The sequence below is a fragment of the Sinocyclocheilus grahami genome, unplaced genomic scaffold (genome assembly GCF_001515645.1).
Source record: "Sinocyclocheilus grahami isolate Dianchi unplaced genomic scaffold, SAMN03320097.WGS_v1.1 scaffold13.1, whole genome shotgun sequence".
Lineage (NCBI taxonomy): Eukaryota > Metazoa > Chordata > Actinopteri > Cypriniformes > Cyprinidae > Sinocyclocheilus > Sinocyclocheilus grahami.
Genome location: NW_015505192.1, coordinates 1,678,205 through 1,698,164, shown reverse-complemented (window position 1 = coordinate 1,698,164; position 19,960 = coordinate 1,678,205). Strand labels below are relative to the sequence as shown.

The following is a 19,960-nucleotide window of genomic DNA, read 5'->3' as shown; positions in this document are numbered from 1 at the left end:
AACACCGTCTACACCAGACGCCAGCGGCGCGGTGCAGCGCAACAAAATATAGAACCCATTATAATCAGTGATGCTGTCTACACTGGATGCGGCACGGCGCGACACAACAAATCCCCGACAGTAGACTGCTGCCTCATTCCATCTATGACGTACTGACACAAAATTCTAATAATTTGCAAGGGTCGCTTTGTCGCGTGATGCGTCCAGTCATTGTAGACAGACTTTGGGGCCGTTCACATATAGTGTCGTTACTTCAAATGTAGATGCGCGGCAAGCGCGTGCAAATAGAGAGCGACGCGGTCGCAACGCACTCGTTTTTTCCAGGCGCATCCACACCACAGCGAGATAAAAACATCTCAACTTTTCAGAATGCTACAAGCACACCGCAGGTCATGTGACAAGAACCAACCAATCACCTTCACCCTTTCTATAACAACACTGAAAGCTCAGCAAAGATGGTGGAACAGCTGATCATAGCTGTACAGGGATAGTCTTTTTTAAATAAATTGTGTAAATTTAGTAGCAGAGCTACTTCAAGCGATTTTCAGCGCTAGAAATCCATTTATCCTTTGCTGAAACTTCCGCGTCGTCATGGAGAGTGCAGGTCATGGTTTCTTAGCAACGGCAGACGCAACGGGAGCGCAAGCTACCGAGCACTTTGGAAAGAAGAAAAAAGAAGTGCGGCTAGCGTTTTCCCACGCATTTTTAGGCGCGACATGTGAATGACCCCTTTAGCGGTCGCGCCACACCGCATCCAGTGTAAACAGTATCACTGAATATAATTTCTATAGTATTTTGTTGTATTGCGTCACGCCGCTCGCGTCCAGTGTAGACACGGTGTCAAGAATACACGCGTTATATGAAAAGGAGATTTTAATTTGATTACATTAATGTTTAAGTTGAGATTTACAAGAGATATTTTAACTGCTACTATGTAAAGGGAATACTGCTGTAAAAAAGCAACTTATTTGTTTAAAGTGTTTGCGAACCAAATGTTATTGCACGTTTGTTCATACAGCAGTACTTTTAAAATAAAAGTGCACAATACAGTACTTTTGAATTCATTATTAATTTTTGCGCATAACAATGTGATTAATCGCAATTAATTGCAGAAAAATCATGCGATTAATTGCAATTAGAAAATTTAATCATTGCCCAGCACTAAAATAAAATAATCAAAAATAATAATCAAATAAAACAACAATAGTTCAATATTTGATTTGAAAATGAATGAAAATTAAAATAAATACTAGTTTCAAAATTTGTCAAATTAAATGTGTAATTTTATAAAATTTATGAAATGTAGTAATAAATAAATTAATAAAAATAGTTACATTTAATAAAATAAAATAAATAATAGTTCCTAAATTTGTAAAATACAATTTTTATTTTAATAATAAAAAATAATAATAATAATAATAAAGAAATAAAATTAAATAGTTCCAAATTTTCTTTAAAAATGAATTCAAACAAATAATGTTTTTCAAATATGTAAAACATTTTTTATTAAATTTTTTTTGTAAAAACATTATAAATAAATGAATAATATTAAAAGTCTTCATGCAGCATTTAAATACTTAAAGTTAATAAAAGTTAAATTTGATTATATTTTTAAAAAATTTAATATCACGTATTTTTACTAATTTCATTTTTAAGTAATATTTTTAAATTGTGTGACTGAAATGTAACTACTTTCAAATTTAAACTTAAATCAGTTCCAAACTCGGACATTCATCATGGTGTCCACCTCGAGCAATATTGTACACATGTTTGGCTCTGAGGAGACATGTAAGCTCATCCTGACTTGTACACACAATACATCTCCCCGAGATTCTGGAAGTGTCACTTGAAGACTTGACCAGAGGGCAAAACAGAGCTAGAAGACAGGCTGTTCCAGTCCTCACTCGGCCTCCTCGTGTTTTGCACCATATAAAAAAGAAACAGTAAAACTTTTCACGAACTTATCAAACTTGGCCATCTCTCAAACAAGCCTTCGCTCTATCTCTGTGCCTGTTTCTCTCTCCCACCTCCCATTTCATCCTCTCTCTCGGCATGCCAGTATTCCTGCTTCTTTAGTATTCTCATGACTTTTGACATGAGGTATTCAAAACTACTCGGACATTCATCATGGTGTCCACCTCGAGCAATATTGTACACATGTTTGGCTCTGAGGAGACATGTAAGCTCATCCTGACTTGTACACACAATACATCTCCCCGAGATTCTGGAAGTGTCACTTGAAGACTTGACCAGAGGGCAAAACAGAGCTAGAAGACAGGCTGTTCCAGTCCTCACTCGGCCTCCTCGTGTTTTGCACCATATAAAAAAGAAACAGTAAAACTTTTCACGAACTTATCAAACTTGGCCATCTCTTCGCTCTATCTCTGTGCCTGTTTCTCTCTCCCACCTCCCATTTCATCCTCTCTCTCGGCATGCCAGTATTCCTGCTTCTTTAGTATTCTCATGACTTTTGACATGAGGTATTCAAAACTGGAAACCACATGTTTTGTAGTTATGATTGACTGGCAAAAAGTTACCCACTCCTCTCTTTAACTTTGAGGCCACGCCCCGTTTGGCAATTTCTCTCCCTACTTCCACTAGGAAGCCCCTCCCATTCCCAGTCGCCATGGCAGAATCCTCATACTGCACGTGCCCAGTCCTGCCTGTTGCAAGCAGTGAAGCTCCGCCCCCCCTCTCAACGCTCTTTATCTTCATCTGTCATCATGCTAACATGCCAGTGGACTCTTTACCTTTCAATGCTCGCTCACACTCTCTACCTCATCCTGACAAACCGTCTCTCACCTCCGCTTTAGTCTGTCTGCCTAGAACGGAGGGATCAAGGAAGGAAAACCACACAGGAGTGGAGGAGTAGAGAAGGGGCAGAGGGGAGGAAAGTAATCCACCGGATTTTAGGGATAAAGTCAGTCGAGCTGAGATTCCATTTGTGAACAATTTGTAAAATTCCCAAACTGAGCTCTTAATGACCTGGCAGAGTGAGGCCACTCCTGACTCTGTCTCCCACTCGGACTGCGGTTACGCCAACTCTCCCAAAAACAGACTAGTGTGGGAGTTGGTTGTGGCCAAAATATTAACAAAGACTTTATGGGTTCCCTTTTACATAAAGGGCCTAGCATTGCATATGTGATGACAGCAATACAGACAGCATACTAGAGAATAAAAAGCAGAACAAGCCTCTATCAATGAAGGACAGCAAAGTAAACGGTGTCTGTAAACATGAAATGAAAATTGACTCTATTTACTTCCTTAATGCATGTTCGGGTCTAAGTGTGAACAATGTGTCAGTGCAAATAATTATATGTGTATGAGGTAAAAAATGATTTTTCAAAGTTGTTGGAGTACGTTTTTCATTTTTCTATTTTTTTGGAATATATATATAATTTTTTACTGATAGTTAATAAGTTAAAGTTATTTTTTTAAGTTATTTTCAGAAAATCATTCTTTAATATAAGTGTATTTTGTCTTACTGTACTGGCAGATTTTAAGGTATAAACAAGGTAAAAACAACAGAAAAATCTGCCAGATCAGTGAGTCAAATGACAGTTATATTCAAAATAAAATTTGTGAAAAGAAATCTTTTTATATTTTTAGATATTTTAACTGGAAAACAACACACAAAAAAAATCAATAATATTATTTTTACAGTTAATAATAACCAAGAAAGACTAGATTTGAAAAATAATTGTGGGTGACCTTGACCTTTTCAAACATGAGTGTCAGTCGTGTTGGGAGTAATCCTACACAATCAACTGCAAACTTGTATTCACTTCTGGCTCCATTCTGGTGCAAAGCACCCATCTGTTCATGATCCAATCAATTCCCACTGGATAAAATCAAGTCCTGGCCTAGATTTTGTCCACTTTGAATATTTTGTTTCAATCAGAAAATATGCCATATTAAGAAAGTATAATGTGTTCTCGAATACCATTTGATGTTGATCATTGGCCAACTTCATCTGCTTCCAGCCAAACTTTAACTTTGACTTTAAAAGTCAAACCATCAAACAACAAAAACAACATATTGGAAAATGCACAATAAGAATATTAAGATCAACTGATTCATCCACCAGAACGTCTCAAACTCTGACTGTTTACAGTAGAAGTAAGTACTGCTGGTGATGAGTGATGGAACAGAGGAACCTGGCAGGAAAGCGGAGGTGGAGATGAAAGATGGTGGAATCTCGGAGGAAATGGAGAAGTGTTCAGACACATGCATTGCTCGCATTTCAATTTGATCCCTCTTGCACACAAACTCATGCCAGCTGTGAAGGAAAGCCAACACTTTGACGGGAAAATGTTTCTGTAAATAATAAGATACAATGTAGTGCTTGTGCCTTGGCCTTTTATTGACACAGACCCATTATTTTCCTCTTTTGTAAACACTTTCCCTTTCAACGATCCTGTATTTCATGTGTGATGACTTAGGGCTGCACGATTATGATAAAAATCAATATTGTTAATTATTTCCCATGACATTATAATCACAATTATACATTTTTTAATTGATATTAATTTACTGACAATTACATAATTAATATATAATTTGATGAAAATGACATTTAATTTTGTTTGTTTGTTTTTAGTAAAAAATAAAAAGATTAATTTTCTTTTTAAAAGAAGTACTTTTTTCAATCTTTTGCTGTTTTATACTAAAGGTCCTCTTAGCAGAGCCGTTCAAAAGGGCTGAACAGAAATTACACAGAAAGCCATAAATGTAATAATGCTAGAAAATTCTCCCATTATAATAAATAAAGCTACTAAAATAAACCTCATATTTACACTGTATCTACACCTTGTTTTATTGCAGTGTATATGGCTGCCCTATCTACATTGCAAGCAAGTTACACAACATTCAATGCTTCTCACTTTGGTACTAAAACAAAAAGAAGTACAACATAAAACACTAATTTGTAGATCAGATTGCAAAAAAATTGTTAATTAAGACTAGAGATGCACCGATACCGATCACAGATGCGCGAGCTTGTTGAGTGAATATACCTTTCTCACAGACATAAGTTTGTAGTTCGGTTGAATATGTAAAAAACAAGTTAGAAAAACAATGCACAAGTTACTTAACGGTAGGGAGAGAGAGAGAGAGAGAGAGCGCACTTCTGTTGTGTGATCTTTGATGTTCACTCACTTAGCACATGCATCATTTGGATTAAAAATATTTTTTTACTAGTGGGTGCAGGACACTATAGTTCATTTATGTAAGTGAGGATAGCAAAATAAAGTAAACTGTGACAAATCATACCCAAAAATTCTTCATATAGTGGACTACCAGTAAAATTGATAGTTGAGGTTTGCATGAAGCTGGGCGACAGCATGCCCAGGAGGCTACAGACTGTCATTAAGGCTAAAGGTTGCCCGACTAAGTATTCATAGTTGTGTAAATAATACTGTCATACTAACAGCTGTCTGAATAATTTTTGGTTGATTGTAATCTATTACATACCTTTCTATCAAAGTTATCTTACATTATCAAGCTGAATTTGTTCTGACACAGTGTAACTCTGAGTTCTTGTCATATTTTATTACCATTTTCTAAACTATAGCGAATAAACTGTGATAATGTGAGAAATGTTGAAGGTGTCTGAACAAATTTTGGTTTGACTGTATCTATTTGATAAATGAAGTTAACCAACTAACATTATACATACTCTTTTGGTTTCTGTACCCAATATTTAAAAAATTTACAAATGCAATAAAAAATATTGGTATCGGTACTCGGTATCGGCAAGTACCAAAAATAAAAGTATCGGTATCGGGCGAGTACTGGAAAAAGTGGTATCGGTGTATCCCTAAGACCATTACTTGAAAGGCTTATATACTAATTTAAAAGTCTCTGCTTTCACACAGTCAAAACGTCTGTTTAAAAATGCACAAACTCTGCAAAATCAAGGCACAAATAAATAAATTTAAAAAAATTGAAATGCTGTAATCATCACTTTTCTAACTACTGCAGTCTAAATAATAATCAAAATTATTTATTTAATTTATTGTGCAGCCCTAAAATCAGTCCTTATCATATAATGTTCCAATTTCACATCTCCCAGAGCTTTTAAATCCGTCTGCCATATGCAAATACATCACCAGATACGGTCTCAAATTATATAACCATGCACAAAAGCACTATAAGACTGCAGTAAGTAGGCTGCACATATTTATGCGTTTACTGTGTGAAAGTGTGTGACTGTACTGATTCATTCCTGTGGGGGCAGCGAACAACAAAATGTTTGCATTTCTCTCGATGACAAGCTGGAACAAGCACGCTGTTCTTTTTTATACAATACAAATGCCTTCACACAACAGCTTGGCCCCAGTCACAACAATAAAAAGCCGAGCTCGCAAGCCAAAAGGGAACTAATATCATTGATATATGTGGCGAGAGTGCAAGAGAGACAGCTGGACCGTGCACGGCCCTAGCAGGACTATTAGATTAGAGCCACACGCTCTCCGTCTGGTTAAAGGAAATGACCAAGCAGCCTTTCAAAACATCCCTCTTGGCGGCTTGGACCGAGGCCTCCTCCCCTGATTGGTAAAAGGTTTCAGGAGCATTTGAGGGCTCAGTTGAGATGCTATCACATGGTAAGTGCTGGTAATGGGCTTCCAACTGTTTGTTCGAAGAGCTTCGATAATGACAGGGATCAACTGATAACGGCTTCTGCACGCCGGCACGTAAGACTCCCACACAGTGACCGGTGGCCCTACGTGCACAGCTGCTTTACATACTCAGTGTCAAAGCAACAGCGGAGCTCCGCAGATGGATGTTTTACCACCAAAAGCTTTGTGTAGACAAGAGAAACCTCTGTGTTAGGAGCTCCGCAGATGGATGTTTTACCACCAAAAGCTTTGTGTAGAAAAGAGAAACCTCTGTGTTACATGCCAAAAAGCATGCTAAAAAAACATTAAAAAAAATAAAAAAACAGCATGAATTTCCATGCTAGACTAGGAATGCTTACTGGTGTAGGAATGAAAAAAAAGCACCTTTTTTAAAAACCAACAAGTCAGTGTGTTCCTAGTCAACCAATCAATTAGGCTGGTTTCACCTGGCACCAACTGAATACCTGACCCTGAAAAACTGCACAGGCCCAGCAATATGCACAATTATTAACATGTCAAAGACTGAAAACAGAAAAAAAAACTGTATTTTTTGTATGTTTTGTAATGCAATGCAAGATTATTATAGTTAACTAAAACTAAAAGTATAATTAAAGCTAAAACAATTGAAATAAAATAAACATTAACTGGAAAAAAATATATACCGGTATATAAAAACCTATATACTGTATATATATATATATATATGACAAAAAATATACTACAAATACATATACAAAACAAAACTAGTACTAAAACTAAAATGAAAAAAAAAAACAGTATAAAATTATGAAAATGGAAAATATAAAAATAAAAACTAATAAAAATTATAACTACAACAACTATAAAATTATATTGTATTATTTGCATTTAGCATTGCTTTTGGAGACACAAACAGCCAGATTGAAGCAGAAATTGTTTCCAAAAAAATGAGTTCAATTTGCCTTTATAAAAGTCGGTGTGAATTACCATTTGCAAGTCATTTACTTGTGAAGCAGGATTTTAAAAAAGAAAAAAGGAGGACCAAATAGAGTGGGGCTTGATAAAAATGACAAACACACACACACACACACACATAAAAAGACTAACCCTAATGAAAAAAATATAAAAATAAAAACTAATTCAAAACATTAATAAAAACTATAATAATGTAACAAATAATAAATAATAATTTAACAATGACACTAAAATAACACTGATGCAATGCAATACAATAAAATGCAAATAATAATACTGCTACACATTTTTTTGAATGAGTCTGCCATTTTTAATATTTGCCTTTAGCATGGTTTTTCCCTGCAGTCCACAGAACAGTTGAGAACTGGTCCTGGTGTAAAGCAAAGTATCCCTGTTTTAATCTGAATATGTATAAGAATATGAGACAGATCACCATTTCTAGGGGAAGGTCTCTGATTTTGTGACTAAATTTCGGTAGCTCAAACAGTAGAGCATGGCGCTAACAACGCCAATGTCATGGGGTCAATTACCAGGGAACACGCAACTTTGATAAAACCTATAACTTGAATGCAATGCAAGTCACTTTGGATAAAAGCATCTGTCAAATGCACAAAAGTAAATGTACATACATCGTTCACTTTATTACTGTGTGTTACGACCCTATAGTTTTGTTGTGTTTTGTTCTGCTTGTTTGTGTGTGTCTGCCCAGGTTGCTGCTGATTGGTTCCTGCAGACTCATTGATGTCGTCCTCTGATTGGTCTTCTCCCCCTTAAAGGAGATGACAGCATTTCCTTCAAGGGGGGGGTGGGTGTGGTTGTGGTGGCCATTTTGTGAACATGCTGTTTGTTGGTGCAGTGCCATTTTATATGTCCTTGCTGGAATTTTTTTTTCCCAAAATATTTGAAAAAAGAAAGAAAATCTTGCTGACCCCAAATCTTGAAACAGTGTTCTAAATCAGAATAGAGCGACTGAACGTGAATTTGCTAAAACAATGTCTAAACACCTATTTGGCTATTTGCTAACTTTTTCCAATAGGTCGTGCGAAAAGAAAAATAGTTATGTTTTATAATTTAGACAAAAAAATTGGAAGTAAAACAAAAATGTAAATAAGGTTCATTCGAATTTTACGCTTACTTCAAAATGATGTTAAAACTAAAGCCACAGCTGACAATGCTAATCAACATCTGCCTCGTCAAGCTCCTCCGATCATTTCCCAGATTCTCACACATTCATGTGACTTATTACAACATGTTTTCCACAAAGGCAATTTCGTATTCAGGCAGTCTGTATATGCAAGGTGAAATATGTTTCTCATTTTCATGACCAGGAGACAGAGAAGACTTGTTTATTGTGTATCCGTCAGTGTGTTTTCACAGCAGGGTGTGGTCTTGGATTCCACCGCACCAGGACGTCATCCCCAGGTGCTTCCATCACCCCTCCCTCACTCTCTCTTTCTGCCTCTCTCTGTAAATACCTATTGGATTAGGTGGGCAGCTGTAGGGGGGTGGGTACTGATTGACATCTAAAAGGCTGGAGTGTTGTTCAGACTTGCAGAAGAGTAAAAGAGGCACAGCAGGAGACGGCGAGTAGTGTATATCTCTCTGTGTGTGTGTGTGTTTTGAGGAGGGGGAACGCATAGTCTTCTGCTTTGTTGCTGCCATCCAAACCCATCACAGATTCTCCCCTCAGGACTTGAGATGAGATTTCAGATGTCTGTGGCTTGTGTTTTCCCCTAAGCTACTGTCTAAACAAGAAAAATTCTTGCATTCTTAAACACATTCTGGATCTAAAGAGCCAGTGAATGTGCTACACCTTAGCTAAATAAAAAAATGAATAAAAAAAAAAACAGAGAATATCTCTTGTTGAAAAACTGTGACAGCTGGTTTGAGAAACCCACTATTTTTCTGGAATGCTATAAGGTGTAAAAACTTGATGTACTGAACCGACAAAAGTTATTTTTGCAGAATAAAATGTCTGTTAAATGGCTCTTTTCCTTTCTCTCAGCCATCTGTTGTTTCTCTATCCTCTCTCACACACTTTCCTTCTGCTGTCAGATGTAAAACAGCGCCCCCTGTGACTATAGAGCTAAAATGCTGAACATTTTCTCTCTGGGGTCAAACACCTGAAGGAAATGTCCCTTTTTCCAGGGAACAACTCTAGCTAGCTACGAAAAACTTGACAGACCCAAGAACATTACAGTAAAAGAGCCACCTCTCTTTTAATTAATTAGACCGTTTTCTTTCTCTTCTTCTCCTCCTTCCTTCACATGTTTCTGAAATACCATACTGCTCACACTATGTATTCTTTACGCATTGCATGCTTGGCCTACTACTTTATCTAAAATGTGCAGCATCCAACAATGCATACTGCACGTATCCCACAATCCCACAAATCTAGTTTGATTGAACTGAATGTAATATTAAAGCGGTCATATGATGTTGCTAAAAAGAACATTATTTGGTGTAATGAAATGTGTTTATGTGGTTTAAGGTTAAAAAAAAAAATACTGTACATTATTGTTTCTCCTCTATGCCCCGCCTTTCTGAAACACGTCGATTTTTATAAGGCTCATCGGTCTGAAAAGCGAGGTGTGTTCTGATTGGCCAGCTATCCAGTGCGTTGTGATTGGCCGAATACCTCAAGCGTGTGACGGAAATGTTACGGGCCAAACAAAGTAGGTTCGCTTTCACAACGAAACACACAGCGTCACACACAGCTGGCTAGAGTGAGCAGTGGCCGGAGGCCTAGAGTGAGGAACGGCCGGCGGGCTTAAGTGAGCGGCGGCGGGCGGGCTAGAGTGAGGAACGGCCGGCGGGCTTAAGTGAGCAGCGGCGGGCGGGCTAAGATTTGAGACTTTAGTCTTTGCAACTTTACAGATCTTCTTTATGCACCAAGAGCTTGTAACACTCCAAAGAGAAAGGAAAAATTTAAATCGCATCATATGACCCCTTGAACCATAAATCTGATCACAGGTAATGTAGCACACTATTTTAAATGTTGCATTTTATTGATGCAAAATGCATTGTTTTAAATACATAACTTTTTAGAAAAGCACTATGTAAACATTTATATTTTTATGATGGAAGTTAAGGTAAAATGCATAAAATGCATTTGAAAAGTAGCAAAATGTAATGATAAAGGAATAATTAAAAGCCATCTAAGATCTTCATAAAACAAAATAATAATAATAAATTAAATACATAAATAGTAACCCCTCGTAGTGCCTAAAGAAACACCTCAAAACAAAATATTTTTTAAGAACCTAAAGGCAAACAGTATTCAGCAAATTTCCGTCCTATCAGCAATAAACTAATGCAGAACAGGTTCACTACTCACACAATGCTGCCATCTCTTTGGGAAGGTCCGCCCCAAACCGTCCAAACAGGCTACTATTGGTCAGCAGGTCGAAGGGGGAGTGGCTCCGCATGGAATTGAAGGCAAAGGGGTAGACAGCAGGTGGGAAGCCAGTCATGTGACCCACCTGCCGTTCCCGGTTGGTTGCCATGGCGACGGCTGGTTGCCAAAGGCTGATCGGGCCTGTTGTGTGCTTCAGTGGCCTGTGTGACAATGTTGGCAAACTTCTCAGGTCTGCGTCACAGCTCGGCTTTCACTCGTACAACAGGACGTACCTTCAGGAGGAAACATATATGATCAGTTAAGCGTTTGTATTTACAAAGAATTATAAACAGTAGTAAAACAGTTCAGTGAGTCAAAGATCCACATAAACAGGGCAAACTGCACATTTACTCTCTCAACTTAAGCCGCTCAAAACCCAATTGACTTTCTTTCTTCATTATTCACTCAAAATATTCCACTCAAGTGAATTTGAGAGCACTTGTGATTGAATCACTGACTCAGTGGGTTAAATGAACCAGACCAATTCAAGAACGAATCATTCAGTCTGGTTTTGTGAATCAGGTCAGCCAATTAATTGAAAAGAACAACTCAGAAGAATGATTTGTTCACTTAGTTCCCTCATTAATTCATCAAGGATATGAAGCAGATGTCAAGGCCTTTAGAGAATATATTCTCTGTCTGTTCCTCACTCAAAGCTATCATACGGCTTCAGAAGATTTGAAGTATAGTGCACAAATCATACTTTTCTGGTGCTTTCGCATCCTTTTTGAAGCTTGAAAGCTCCAGTTCCATTCATTCAAACTGAATAGAAAATGTGACTAGTACATTGTAAAATGAAATGAAGGTGGTGGAACGACATGAGCATGAATAAATGATAACAGAATGTTAATTTCCGGGTGAACTAATCTTTTAAGAACTCCTAACGTAGCACAAACAGCAATCCGAGAGTTTCTCACATCAGTTTAACAACAACCCAGCAGCCAGTGCATTAGAGAGGAGGGTGGAGTCTGAGGGAAAACGATGGGGTGATATGTAAAAACGGAGGGAGGAAAAGAAAGAGAGCAAAAAAAAGAAACGAATGGGAGGGAGGAAAATAAAAAAGTGGTTAGGAAAAAGTTAGGTTGAGGCAGGAGAAGAGAAACAGAGGGAGGGAGAAAGAGAGCGCTCTTTTCTGCTCCGTTTTGAAAGGTGTCCAGACGTCTGTGGTGTTTCCAGGCTATTCCATATGATTTAAATCACCCAAACTCCACAAGAAAGAGCTTCTCTGTTTGGCCTGCCAGTCTCTCAGCCCTGCACGACTACAGTCGGCCTGTCACAGACCTGAGGCCCCAGCGCAGTCTCCAATGGAGAAGATGAGAACTGGAGAGGAACCGTAAGAGAGGAAGAGGTGACAGCTTGTTGTCCAAATTGTTGTGCATCTTTTCAATCACGCTTCCATTCGATTTCTGTCACAAGCACAAAGAAACCTCACTAAATTCTGATTGATGCTTAAAACAAGAAAGCATGATGTCTTGATATATTATGCAGTTATGCTTCTCAAAAACATTTTGTCTTGTTTTAAGGATGTTTCGATATTTGCACTGGAAAACAAAAGTGATTTTTTTTGGCAGTGAATGCAAATCCTGCTTAACGTCTCTCTTACGCACACTTTTCAATAAGACAAAACCTATCTTCATCACTGCACTAGTGAATGCTGGGTTGTCCGTTTCCATTTTTTGTTCCTTCTCCCTTGAGTGATTTTTATGAGTGGGTGGTGCTGGCGGCTTGTTGTTTAAATGTGGTTTTTGAAAAATGAGCTGAGCCAAAGAATTCAGCGCTTTTTGGAAGTGCTGTGGTTTGTCAATCAGGGCAGAAAGCAAGGGAAAAATCGTGCTCATGAATTCGGCATAAACATTGACCAAGCTGAGAGAAATACAGAAAAAAAGGAGACAGATTCAGTGACAGAGTCCGGGCACTGGGGGGCACTACGGGGGCGGCACTCTGGCCAGGAAAGAAGCCTGGGCTTTCCAAAACACACATTCATACATAGTCATAGTCTCTTTCTCACTGTCGCATAAAAACACTTGCACCTGAACACATAGTCTTTGAGAGAAATACTGTGCTCCCTTTCCATAACAGATGCACACAGCTCTACTGTAATCCACATAATGAAACCCTAAGAAACCTCTTGCCAAGTGCTAAAATCATGTTCATGAATTCGGCATAAACATAGACCGAGCCGAAAGAAAGAAAGAAAAGAAAAAAGGAGACAGATTCAGTGACGGAGTCTGGGCACTGGGGGGCACTACGGGGGCGGCACTCTGGCCAGGAAAGAAGCCTGGGCTTTCCAAAACACACATTCATACATAGTCATAGTCTCTTTCTCACTGTCGCATAAAAACACTTGCACCTGAACACATAGTCTTTGAGAGAAATACTGTGCTCCCTTTCCATAACAGATGCACACAGCTCTACTGTAATCCACATAATGAAACCCTAAGGGTAAACCCTCTTGGGCACTTAAAATACTTTTTCGAACTACATTTTATTTGTTTCATTTATTTTACAAACTGTGCAAATGACACCACAACTGAGGGATTTTTCAAAAATGTATATAAATCATTTTCACAGAATAATTCATTAAATTATTAGATTAAAGTAGTTTAACTACATTTGTATCATAGATTTTTTAAATCATTTAACCTACATAAAATGCATTCAAAAGCAGCAAAATAAGTGATGCAGACATGATTAAAACGTTTCTAAGACCTTCATAAAGCAAAAAGCAAAAAGATAATAATAGCGCTGAGAGAAACAAAGTAGAACTGAATCTTCTATAAGAATGTATTGCAAAAACATTCATTAATACATGCTAAAACAAATATTTTCTCCCTCAATGTGCCATTTTCTTTCATGGCTCCATATACACATCTGCCAAACACACACACACACAAACTCTGGTCCTCTCTGGTTCTGTTTCTTTCAGCAGAGCCAGTTAATTACAGCCTACTGCTGCAGGCAGCTTCAAACCACCACTAATTTAGAGTTCCATTACAGTAAACTCTTCCACATGTGCATCCAAGATAGGGTGGCCACGTCTAAGGAAGGAGCTCTGCAGATAGGCACACGCCCATAGCCAGCCACAACAAGGCCTTGCCATCTCCCCACCTCCCACTCTTTTTTTCTCCAGGTCTGGTTTTCATCAGAAACTGTGTGCCCTCGAACCCACCCCTGCCCATTTCGCCCCCCTTCCCCAAACCCCCTCCCGCTGCAGCTCCGTCCATGACCCCTCAGAACTGTTCCATATGTAACAGATATCATTTAGAGCTCACCATTCAAAACCACACATTGCTGAAGTCAACGTTTTTACTCTGGAGACTGAGGCAGCATAGGAGAAATTCTTCGCAACTGAAGCAGAGTGGAGCTGCTCGCTCTAAGGCCAAATGTGCTATTTGCTGAACTGAAAGCGTTACTGTGAACTAAAATGATAGCATAATTATGTTTTCCACACATATCAGTCAAGGTTGGGAAATATTTGTTATATATCCACCGGGAATGTTACCAGACTTCTATTCCAATATTCCAATTGAAATGCTTAGTTTCTACTGTCATATGCAAGTCATGAAATATAATCAGATATCATTATATGCTAAAACAGTCAATTAAGATATAAGATAAGATGAAGATAAAGATGAGATAAATCTTAAAAATATTGAACATTTTCTCCGATTAATTCTCAGATTAGGTAAGATTATTTTTATCTTTTAAGTCATTTAAAAAAAATATTTATATATATTTTAATGTATTTATTTTTTAAATGTATTTACTTATTTTAAATGTATTTAAAATATTTTTATTTATAAAACATTTTTAATGTACATATTTATTTTTAATGTAATTAATCATTTATTTAAATCCTTATTTATTTATTTCCAGATAAGACAAGTCAAGTATTGTATATTTTCTCAAATTAAGCAAAGATTATAATTAAAATTAATGAATATACATTTAAATATATTTACTTGTGCATTTATTGTATTTTTTATTAATTTTTAAAATGTTTTAATGTATTTTTTAAATGTATTTATTTAAATGTATATTTTATTTACGTATTTATTTATTTACTTTTAATTGGCATTAATAAAACTGATAGATTAGATTGATTAGACTAATCACAGGACGAAAAATTAGAAACTGGACTAAATACAGAATAAAAATTACTGGACTAAATACAGCATGAAATAAAAATGGGCTAAACAAACGGTCTGCTGGAAATACAAATCTGGCTCTCACTATAATATTTTGGGCTTGCATTAACTAAGTCTTCTGAACGTTTGACTCTTACCAGTAGTGAGAACATCAAGAAATAAAATAAGGAGGACGCTGGGAATAAAATAAAAAGCTGAAGAAAAGAAACAAGACGAACTGTGTGTGAGAGAGAGGAGGAAAAACATCAAAATCACAGCCAAAAAAACTTTTACAGGGAGAGAAAAAGAAAGCAGAAAAATAGTGGAAAAGGAGGAGAAAAAAAGGGAGCCGGGGAAAATCCAAATCTCATGCAGTCATTTGAAAAGAGGGGAACTGATTGAAAAGGGATCTGTGTGTTCCTAGAATTTTCCAAAACACAATAATGAATTAATAAAACACTTGGCGCCTGCGTATTTTCATGAGTCACATCGGCAAAGAGTTTTACAAAGTATGCTCTGCTTTTATGGCAGGCGGGCTGTGCAGAAAGTGAGCTCATCCTAGGGCCCTCTCTCTCTCTGGCACGGGCCCCCGGGGCGCACACACGTGTAAGTACATACACACATGTTCTCTCATTACTGCTATTCTCTGGCTGACCCTTACACACACGCTCATTCAAACTCCTCTAGCCCACTCTGGGCCGAGAGGGGGGCAACGGCGGGCACCAACCGCAGACCCGACGTTTGCAGGGATTATAAGAACAGGCTGGGACTTTCCAAAAGCCTGACTTCACCACCGTTTCTACATTGCTCCTCACAGAACAAACACATCATTAGCAGAGCATGCTGAGGCCTATTAAACACAGAAAAAGAAAGAAAGATTGAGCGAGACGAAGAGAGAGAGAAAATGCTCCTGGCATGGTTGGGTGATGCGCTGAGTATCTCTGACAGAATCAGCTCTATGTGATTCATGGCTCCTCGGGGCTGGGCCGAGCTGGGCTGGTGACGTCCTCTGAAGTACTGCAGTTCGCCACTGTGAAAAAGGTAAGCAGGTTGTGTTTAGAGGAAGAAAAAGTATCCAGTTCAACTCAGGAGAGAATTGCCTTCCAGGGATCAAGTGTCCCTGTCACCGAAGGTATCGCGTACTTGCTTGGAAAACAACAATTTGAGACCTACACTAATGGTCAGAAGTTTGGAATAATTATGATTTATAATGTTTAGAAAGAAGACTCTTATGCTCACCATGATGCGCTGAGTATCTCTGACAGAATCAGCTCTATGTGATTCATGGCTCTTCGGGACTGGGCCAAGCCGGGCTGGTGACGTCTACTCTCCTCTGAAGTACTGCAGTTTGCCACTGTCAAAAGGGTAAGCAGGTTGTGTTTAGAGGAAGAAAAAGTATCCAGTTCAACTCAGGAGAGAATTGCCTTCCAGGGATCAAGTGTCCCTGTCACCGAAGGTATCGCGTACTTGCTTGGAAAACAACAATTTGAGACCTACACTAATGGTCAGAAGTTTGGAATAATTATGATTTTTAATGTTTAGAAAGAAGACTCTTATGCTCACCAAGGCTGCATTTACTCTAAGTGATCGAAAACACAGGTGAAACTGTAATACTGTGAAATATTATTACAATTTAAAATAACTGTTTTCTATTTGAATATATTTTAAAATGTAATTTATTCCTGTGATGCAAAGCTGAATTTTCAGCATCATTACTCCAGTCTTCAGTGTCACGTGATCCTTCAGAAATCATTCTAATATGCTGATTTGGTGCTCCATAAAAATATTACGCAGCACAACTGCTTTCAACATTGGTATTAATAAGAAATGTTTCTTGAGCACCAAATCAACATATTATTCCAAACATTTGACCTGTAATGCAAGTTTTGAGCCATCACAAAAATCACTCCTAACTGGTACGCAATGAAAAAGTATTTTTTTAAAACCCAAGGCGTCACAGGAGGCATTAACCGCCGGAGCTGATGGCGAGTTATTTTTTCCTCCCTCTGCCTGGCTAAAACCACAATCCATTCTTCCTCCAAAGCTGTGACGGATTTGGGATGGTACAGCGGTTTGAGTTCATTTCCTGTCTACACTCTGAATATTTCCACTCCTTCGTTCTAAGCTCACGGCGCTCTACTTTAAAAGCTACTTTAACTTTCCACATTAGCCTTCCTGCTGTCGATCAGCGCTAAGACGGATTGACACATCCGACCGTATACTCTTAAAAGGCCCCAGAAAGGCAGAGGTACCATAAGAGCAGGGCATATGGATTTAGATCAAATGTCTTATGGACGAGGGCTCTGGAAACTTCAACGAGAGGTTTCAAGCTCACTTAAAGAACAAATATGAACTGTTCCATTTCTAAAAAAGCAAGTAAAAACGAGAAGGTAAAGAAGAGAAAGACACTTTCTTCTAATCAGACTCATTGGACCAGCAACATAAAGGTCATGGGTTCGATTCCCTGAGAATGCACTAAATGCTTCACAATAACACCTCACATTTCTGAGGCACTCAACAGTTAATATGCAAAAAATAAAAATAAAATAAAACAGACAAAACAAATGGGTTTGTTTTTTTTCGCAGTGATGCCATCAACAAACTATTTTGGGTTCCTCAGAGAACCTTTCAGTGAACAAAGAACCATTTGAACATTGGCATTAATAAACAATAATAAAATATAGCCTCGCCGAATTGTTCCGCTGCAAAATTAAACAAAGCGTATCATTGTCATCAGGCAGTCGTTTCCGAGAAAGCCCTTCATAAACCTTTTTATTGTGGGAGATAAAAATGACACGTTCGAATTCCTCTGCCTTCTGACAGGGTAAATGGTAGCACAACATTAAGAGTGACAGATGATCTTCTGCTTCGGAGTCACATATCCCATCAATTAAAACCCGTCTGACACTGAACCCTTTCCTGGCACCCAACAAACATTCTTCACACCCAATCACTGTACAACACTGACAATGCCATAATATCTATCACACCACTTGGGTATAACTTGCCCCTCAAGTAATAATTTAAAGGAGCGTATTATGTACTCTCACAGCCCCAGATGTAAGGCTCAAGTACCCCGTCATTCACAATAAACCATAAATGTGTGCTTTTACCTCTTACACTGGATATCATTTAACACATTAACATTTTCCACTTCTAAACTATAAGGTATATATATATAACAATAAGGTAACTCTTTATCGATTGACAAGGCAACTCCTCTCAAAGTATTGTATTAATTACCCCAAAAAATACTATATTAAAAAAATAAAAAAATTATCAAAAATTATACAAATTTTTTAAAAATTATACTATATATATAGTATAATATATATATATATATATATAATATTTTTATATACAATATTTTAAAAACGAATTAAAAAAATAACGATATATATATATATTTTAAAATGATTAATTATTAATTATTTTATAAATAAAACATTAAGTTAACAATTAAAAAACTTTTTACAATTATTTTATTTAAAAACTACATTAAAATTAATATTTTATTCTATATATTTATATAATATAGATTTTAATAATAAATGTTAAATCTTTTCAATCATTAACACTCACTTTTTACTATATTATTTACACATGTGTAAGTCGCACTTGTTCTAAATTCTCTTTTTTAATAAATAAATAAATAACCAAACTTCCGAGGTTTGGACGAGGTTTACGACACATGCAAGAACAAGAGAGAGCAATGGAAAGAGTGATGGGATAATTGGAGTGGACGAAAGACAGTTCTGACAGTTTTGTTCCGCAATGTGATGTGGACAAGGTGAGCGCAGGCACATTGCAAGAACGGATAAACAACAAAAAAAAGAAACACATTTATAGACCCATAAAACATCTGAACGGAGAGAAAACGAACACGACCAGTGAGCTTATTTATTGCAGTACTCCTCTGTGCCTTGCAGTATTCCTCTGTGGGAAATGAGGTTAAATAATTGGTTAAGGATCAGAGCATTAACATGATCGTTGCTAGATTGTAGTTGTGGTTTATTACATATCGTATTAAAAAACTTTTTACAATTATTTTATTTAAAAACTACATTAAAATTAATATTTTATTCTATATATTTATATAATATAGATTTTAATAATAAATGTTAAATCTTTTCAATCATTAACACTCACTTTTTACTATATTATTTACACATGTGTAAGTCGCACTTGTTCTAAATTCTCTTTTTTAATATAATATAATATAATAAATAACCAAACTTCCGAGGTTTGGACGAGGTTTACGACACATGCAAGAACAAGAGAGAGCAATGGAAAGAGTGATGGGATAATTGGAGTGGACGAAAGACAGTTCTGACAGTTTTGTTCCGCAATGTGATGTGGACAAGGTGAGCGCAGGCACATTGCAAGAACGGATAAACAACAAAAAAAAGAAACACATTTATATAGACCCATAAAACATCTGAACGGAGAGAAAACGAACACGACCAGTGAGCTTATTTATTGCAGTACTCCTCTGTGCCTTGCAGTATTCCTCTGTGGGAAATGAGGTTAAATAATTGGTTAAGGATCAGAGCATTAACATGATCGTTGCTAGATTGTAGTTGTGGTTTATTACATATCGTAATCAGACAAGAAATCAGATTTATAAAAACAAATGACATGGCCGCTGAGCTAAACTAGCCATTTCAGAAGAACACAGTTTATTTAATCAGAGCAATAGAAGGTAATAGATGGCGCTCATTACAGTAGCACTGGCACGGGGCGCATTCGCACTCATGAGTATAAACACACACACACTAACATAGACACATTAATAAAAGCCCTGACACACACAGGAACTTTTATAAGCAGATGTCGGACACTCTCTCCCTTTCACAGACACA

General features: G+C 37.2%; 1 protein-coding gene across 1 annotated transcript in view; it reads right to left on the bottom strand.

Moving 5' to 3' along the window:
• LOC107599443 (retinoic acid receptor gamma-A-like) overlaps window positions 1-19,960 on the bottom strand; it is a 55,834-nt gene that overhangs the window by 33,260 nt on the left and 2,614 nt on the right. The window contains exon 2 of the mRNA XM_016291032.1: window positions 10,912-11,204. Coding sequence (XP_016146518.1) covers window positions 10,912-11,080 — 169 coding nt within the window. The 5' untranslated portion in view covers window positions 11,081-11,204. The remainder of the gene's footprint in view (window positions 1-10,911; window positions 11,205-19,960) is intronic.